Source organism: Centruroides vittatus, unplaced genomic scaffold (genome assembly GCF_030686945.1).
Source record: "Centruroides vittatus isolate TY-2023 unplaced genomic scaffold, ASM3068694v2 contig_3092, whole genome shotgun sequence".
NCBI classification, from domain to species: Eukaryota; Metazoa; Arthropoda; class Arachnida; order Scorpiones; family Buthidae; genus Centruroides; species Centruroides vittatus.
The window spans coordinates 83,481-90,959 of record NW_027121990.1 but is presented as its reverse complement, the minus strand read 5'-3'; the positions used below and the strand labels follow the sequence as shown (position 1 = coordinate 90,959).

At 26.4% G+C, this 7,479-nt stretch overlaps 1 protein-coding gene and 1 long non-coding RNA gene across 4 annotated transcripts; one reads left to right on the top strand and one right to left on the bottom strand.

Moving 5' to 3' along the window:
• Positions 1-2,672: 2,672 nt before the first annotated feature.
• Positions 2,673-4,406, bottom strand: LOC136973145 (BTB/POZ domain-containing protein 3-like). The gene is made up of 3 exons (XM_067267841.1): positions 4,320-4,406; positions 3,996-4,248; positions 2,673-3,922 (listed from the first exon to the last, which is right to left on the bottom strand). Exons 1-3 carry the CDS (start codon positions 4,321-4,323, stop codon positions 2,740-2,742), a joined length of 1,440 nt encoding a protein of 479 aa, XP_067123942.1. The 5' UTR covers positions 4,324-4,406; the 3' UTR covers positions 2,673-2,739.
• A 279-nt stretch (positions 4,407-4,685) lies between these two features.
• On the top strand, positions 4,686-6,433 carry LOC136973147 (uncharacterized). Of its 3 annotated transcripts, none has more exons than XR_010880453.1 (3): positions 4,686-4,860; positions 6,014-6,091; positions 6,186-6,433. It is a non-coding gene; the product is annotated as an uncharacterized lncRNA (long non-coding RNA). The 3 variants fall into 3 exon arrangements; XR_010880452.1 differs by having other exon boundaries at positions 6,014-6,096; XR_010880451.1 differs by lacking the exon at positions 6,186-6,433 and having other exon boundaries at positions 6,014-6,150.
• The last annotated feature ends 1,046 nt before the right edge of the window (positions 6,434-7,479 follow it).

Sequence of the window (7,479 nt, the reverse complement as noted above, 5' to 3'; positions counted from 1 at the left end):
ATCTTCGGATCCTCCTAAACCAAGCACTTTATCAATTCATTCGAGTTTTAATAATTCAAAAACTCTAGTAAAATAAATTCAATTTAAAAAATATACATAAAAATAATAAATTTAAACACTATTATTATTATTATAATAATTATTATTTTAAATATATTAATTTTTGAATTAATTAATTTGCTAGTCATTAACGAAACTTAATTAAATGGCAAACGGCATAGAAATTAATTATAATTATTGTTTAGGGTATTAAAAAGTATATACCAAATTTTAAAGTTTAATGAAAATAATTATAAAACTTTTCAATTAAATATAATATATTTAAATTTAATTTTTTTTGACATTTAAAATTAATTTGTTTTCGTTCTTATTAAAATTTCATCAAAGCGGAATTCTACTGAGTGAAATTAAATATAAATGTTTTAATGGAAAGCTACTATGTTATAGCAATTAAATTTTTAAGTTTTATTTATTTATTTATTTAAATATAAAACGTTCCTTTTAACATTTACATATTTATATAACGTGTTGTATAGACTTCGGGGAAGAGTTATGTACAGTTCTTTGCGTATAGAATGCTTTAAATTGCATTAAATTAATTATAAAACTATAAAAATTTCAATAATGACCACCCTCTCAACAACGGACACCTCTAAACAGCGGTGAGTTTTTTAAATTTTTTTATTCTTTTAAACAACAACTGCAGGTTTTCAATGTTCTGTTAGTTAGTGTCCGTTGTTTAGAGGTTTTGCTGTATATACATAAATTCTAAAGCTTATATAATATAACGAATTATTAAAAAATATAAACAAATACATATTCTATTAAATATGAATAATTTTCATTTATAAATAACTTATATAATATAGAATTATTAATTAAACTTTAAACAAATATAAAAAAAGGAAACGAATTTTATTTAAACTTATTAAAATTTAATTTAACTAATTAAAATATTTTTCAATGTTATATAATTAAAGATAATTATACAGTTGAGAATTAAAATTACTTAAAAATAAAGGAAGATTGATCCAAAATTGAGTGGTTCCATCTGTGGTCAATTTCGAGAATTAAAACGTATCTAATTTATTTTTTGTTCATTTTCTACACAATTATTGTTTAACAATAGAATATTTGATGTTATTTTATTGGCTGAATATATTATTTAATTTTTTTTAAATGAATACAAGCGAATATCATCCTCAAATACCACGATTTCGACAGAGATATTGCTCTGGAGAAATCCCTGTAACACTTGTAAGAGAAAATTTCGGATGGAATTTGTATTGGAAGAAAAATTTAAATTAATTTGATTTGAATTATAATTTTAACTAAATTTAAATATTTCAAGGTTCCTACAAAAGATATAAACTTCGGGCATTATTTACCAATATTTTTTGAAGAGAAACTCGAAAACCTTTCGACTTGATTGCAAATATAGGATTGCTTCAGATGCTGGGTACATTAGAAGCTCAAAATGGACGAAATAATTCCTCATCTGATAAGTAAGCATGATATAAAATTTACGAAATTAACCAAAATATTTCTATTAATATTAATTATCTTTTGAGATGGATTGACTAGCGATAATCCGAATATACTGTCGAGATCATTGATGGCTTTGCAGCATCTTTATGATGTCACTCGACTATTTTTGCATCCTTAATAACTCCGAAAATTTCTGAAATTTTGCAGGAAGGTTTGTGTATTAGGGAGCATTGATGCTAATAAATTTTCGGGGTTAAAGGTCGAGAGATTGAGAGATAAAGGGAGTGTCATATCTCGAGTAGGGTCGGACTTAATGAAGATTTTAATCGTTATTAGCATTTACAATTTTTTATTTATTTATTTTTTTTATATTATAAAATTCATCTCTTCTCTCAAAATTAAGCTTTTGACCATGCAATAATAATTAATAATATAAAATTTTTTAAAGTAAAATCTCGTAACAGATGGTGCCATACACAATTTTAAAGTTCGGCTGGGAAAGTTACGCAACTCGTTGCTAGATTTTTATTCAATTTTCGCATGCATTCTGCATACATTTTTCAAAATATTTTTCTTCGGTAAAACTCTTACAAACTTAGAAATTATGTAAAGATACAGAAAAGTAGGCCTATTATTGCTTTTTTGATAGATTTTAAGCAATACAAAATGTCTGTTAAATATGCTTTCTTTCTGAAATTATTTTATAAAGAATTGCATTGATGGGATAAGGTGGTAATATGCCAAGAAGGATGCCTCACGGGAATACGTTTTATGGGGAAATTGACCCCCTATTTGCGTTAGAAACACGCGAAGAAAGCTCAGAATATTCACATTAACACTGGAATATTCTCGTGGTTGGTCATAGCCCCGAATTCGCGATCAACTACCAACTGGTGGACCTCACTTATCAAGAAAGTGTATTATACTGGACTGTAGCTTTATTAAGAATTAGTACTAAAATTTACTATTATTTCTTGCCAAAATTTGAGTAATTTGAACTAATTTACATTAGATTCCATTAGAGAGACTTTATTGCAAGAACCAAAATACTCTAATTCTATTAATTGATAGAAACTTAAAGCATAAATTAAGAAACTTTTTTGCAATTGGAAAAATCATTTTAAAAAAGGAAACATATATTATGCTGTTTATTATAATTTTAAATTAAATTTTATTGAGCATATATTGTCGAACATTAGACGAATATTTTAATATTTCAAGAATATACTTTTTAAAATTATATTTCTATATTTAATAAGAAGGTTTAGTAAAATATAATTCATAAAAATGAGAATTATTTCTAATATTTATGTATCTAATATTAAAATCAACTCCGAAAGCTTTCAAATTGGACGTAGTCGAGAAAGATTTCGTGCAACTTCCGACATCATCATCAGTGAAAACTTTAATATAATATCCAATGTTGTTCTTGATCGTCAATGGCTGGGACATCATCATTTGGTGATTGTAATTAAGCACAGATGATGATTTTTCGTTAGCATTTTCTATGCATGGAATTAATCGACACGAATTGCTTCCTTCCGCGATATACAATTCAGCAATACAAATGGTACGGTATTTTATGTAAAAGCTAAAGCCATACAATATAATTTCCTGATCACAATTTAGCATACATTCGATACAGAATGTCCCATCTGTGTATTTTGGATCTCTTATCTTCCCTGCCGAACAGTCGTGATGAAGTTGCAAAATTGAATAAGGGGAATTATCCGATTTTAATATCTTGGATATTGTTAATGGATTAATTTCTTTCGATGATGTAGAATTATTATCACTTTCTTCTACACAACTATCATTTTCTGATTCCAGTGTTTCTATAAAAAGACATTTTCTTGCATTTCTGTTCTTGTTGCACCATTTAGGCAAGGGCACATCTCCGGGTTCTGGTATGTTCATTCCTATGCTCATTATTTCATCTTGACTAAAGACACCACTTCTTGCCAAGCCTCTAAAGATGTCTTCGTGACTCATACTCAAGAATCTGATATGTGGAAAGAGTGGATCGAGAAATTTCCTCAATTTCTTGAAAGAATTACCATCTGCTCCTTTACGAATCGCCATTTTTGCCCATTGAACTAACCTATCAAACAGAAACAGTTCATTTTTTATATTTAATGAATTCATCGAGATTATACTTTGAACAGTTTTATATGAAGATCTGAGAAACGAATCTGATTCCAAAGCTTCGTTTGCATATTTGCATATTATATCCTCGCATTTATTTTTAAGATTATGAAAGTTTAAGTCGAGTGCCATCTCGTAAACGGAACAAACATTAATTTTGCATAATTGCGATTCTATTTTGGCTCTACACATTTGCATGAGCTGAACTATGTTGTATCTAGAAGCCACATAGTAAGTTTGTATGGTATCATCTAGTGAATCTGCCGTTAGACTTTCCGTATAGATATATCTAACAGTAAAAGTATTCATTAATAATGTTCAAAATATTCCAAAGAATATGAATTTAAAAAAAAAAAACTTACTTTAACATAATTTCAAAAATATCCGGATTTATATCTGGAATTAAAATTTCTTCTTTAATGGTAGATGCAGCATTATAAAACATTTTTTCGAAGACATCACTGCGAATTGAAAGCAGTAGTTTATGAGATTTGATCTTTCTTTGGTTGAAAGTTGTTCCTACAATTAATGTAACGTCGTATAAAATTTTGGAATGCATCAGATGAACCATGATAGATGAAAAATTCGTAAATCGAGATTGCCAAGATATCAAATCTATTTAAAAAATTATATAAGGTTAAAATATCAAGTAGCCTATTTGTATTACAAGAAAAGGAAAGGCTTACCCATTTAAAAATTATTATAAAGAGTATTGTTTAAGATTTAAATATATTTATTATTGTTATTCGAGTACATTATTCTGTTAATAAAGCTCAAGAATTGAATTATTATATAATTTTCTCATTAATCTTTTTGGTTTCTAAATTGAAATGACATTTATCACGTCACAATATAATAGTATCGTTTCAGTATTTTATCAAATTTTAGTATTAAAAATAAGTTTCTCATTTAGCATCGAGAACATTATCCCGTTCTCTCGCTACTATCTTGTGCATAACCTATTTTATTAAATGTTAAACTTTAATATAACTTTAAAGAAACAATTGTCTGTAGAATTTAAGAGAAATATATTTTATTTTGATTAGTGTCTTTCAAGATGCACGTTATCCATGTAACAAGACGAAGCCGTTTATCATGCAAAGGGAAGATATCGACTCGGGCTATCGATATGCTTTTCTCTAACTGAAATGTTTTCCGATATCGTGTACACATGCAAGTTGCCAAACACATCTATCCGATAAAGAATATCAATATTACCGTTGTTTGGTAAGTTACTGAAATCTCTACCGATTACAACTAGATAAAACTAAGAAAAGTAGAAACATCCATGATAACTAAATGACATGCTGAATTAATAACAAATCGTTATTGGTAATTTTCCACGTATAAATTTTTATAACAGTTTATTAATTTCTTTCGATTTGTTGTCTATAAATTTTGTGACGTGATCGCAGCCATTAATGAAATTAACCCAATGGCATTGGCCGTTGGAAAAAATCGAATTAAGCCTTGTTTATAGAGAGAAATGGAAAATTACATGCAACAGGAGAGAGAAAGTACTTCCATTTCGAATAAATGTAATGCTAATTGAATATGTATATGTATCATTCTATAAATAACTTGTTGATTTTATAAATATATTAACTGAAATTATCATAAAATGATTGCCGTATTTACATGTAACTTTCTGTCACTAAGGGGGTCCTAAAATTTGAGAGAGCCTGGGAAAAATTTATTTCTGAGGCCCACTAAAAGAGCGATGAAGATGGAGGATAGATTTAGTTAGGTCTACAATAATATTAACATTTTACATATAGAAACAGCTATTAAAGCACAATTATTACCAATTTGATATATTTTAGTATTTACCCTATCCAACGCTTAATTTTGTAGATTATTGAAATTTTATTTTATTGTTCTACATTGCTATATTTGTTATCGCTATTGTGTGCTACTTTCTTCATTTGTTCTGTGATTTTTCTTTTGTATATTGTACCTTATTCTTATACGTAACTTAAACATTATAAGATACAATTTTACGTCTCAGTTTGTTTTCCTTTAATTCAAATAAACCTAATTTGTTTAAATCCAGTTCCTTAAACTCCTAGAAACCTCTGTTATAAATATGTTTAGATCATCAAATTAATTTTGATAGTTTTAATAGTTAAAATTTAATAAACTTTAGTGAATAATTTGTATTTTTATAAGTAATATTTTCATTTGTAAAAGGAATGACAAAGTGTTTTTTTTTAATATTCAAAATAGACCTTTTGATTGTTTTTAAATGTTCTTATAGCAAGCATATGTTTTTATTCCCAGTTAATAAAAATTTTTGCAATACTTTTACGAAATATTTAAATAAAAATAATTTTTATTTTATTTTAGGCCCAAACTTTTAATTCTTCTAATTTATTAACAGAATAAGAGTACGAAAACTGTAGACTGACGTGTCCATCTGGATAAGATTCATACAAAAAAAGAAAAAAACAACGAATATGTACCGTCTTGTTCTACTTTACTCTTCATTAATATTATTAAAGCAATGAAAAAATATCATTAAGAGTTTTTTTTTTATTTTGTTCTATTTTCAGTTACAGATTGCACCTATAAAAAGAACAAAAATATAAAACAAAGATTGACCTAAACGATGAAAAGAAGCTCAAAATTAATTGTCTACCGTTTCTAATAAATCATTCAGATTTCGGGTGTTTTTTAAACTTTTTATTTTATATACAATATATAAAGTAAGCTTTTGTTAAAAATTGCTACTAATTTTTCATTCTCTTAACTTTATATTCCATATCTACTTTTCCAGAGTAATTAATATATTAAAATATAGTTTAATCAATCTATTAGGAATTTATCGACATCTAGTTAAGAATATTCCATTATTTGCCTTTCTTTCGTGTTATCCTTACATTACCTTATAATTTAATGCAATATTTTGACTATCAGATGCAACAGAACTTAGTGATAATCAGATAAGTTCTTATACACTTTTTTTTTCAAATTTCAAATTTAATTTACTTCAAACATTTTATGTTATAATTTCTATTTTGTTGTGATTTATTTTAAATGCAATTTTTATGTGTTATTTTTTAAATAAATCACAAGTTTTAAATAATTTTCCAAGATGTTTTATGCTTTTATGTATGTTAACTTTCACAGATAATATAGAATAACTAGAATTTGTTTGTCCATCTATGATTTTTTATTGATTAAATAATCAATTAGGCTATTAATTTTATTACAGACGTAATTAGAACGCATAAGGAAATAATTAAATGAAAAAATATGTTTATTTTTTAGATATGTATCCTGCTTGACTCTAAAATCATATATATTTAATACATTAATCAATAAATGAAGGTGAAATCTAAAATATAATTGTAAAAAGTCTAAAACTATATTCTTTACCTTCTATTTTCACGAGAAAACTTTGTCCTTCATCTTTCCTCGATGCTTATTTTTCTGTAACATACCTATAGAAACAGCAAATGGCCGCGAGATATTAGAAAGAAGACAGGACTAATAATAAGGCTCAATCGATAGTTTTGGAAACTCCAGGCAAAATAAGAAAATACAATTTTAAAAAGAAAAAAATTCTCCTCCAAGTCATCGGTTGAGTTGATCTTCTTCGTATCTAATGATAGATAATCTGATATTTTCGTGAAACACTATACCCTATAACAATTTACCAAATATGAACGAATAGAATAGTTTGTATTGTGATAAATTTATAGAAAAAGAAATATCTAAAAATAATTTTATAAGTGGAAAATTAGCCGAGATGCAGATTTTTCACGTATAAAATTTGCATTAAAATGAAAACAATAGTCTACGTTTAAAATTTGTTTTCAAGTTATTACTCTATATGATCATATC

Excerpts from the sequence above, each read along its gene's own strand:
- LOC136973145 (XM_067267841.1), bottom strand. Across the intron at positions 3,923-3,995 it reads ATTTTTGAAATTATGTTAAA|ATATATCTATACGGAAAGTC; the intron begins GTAAGTTTTTTT and ends TTTTACTGTTAG.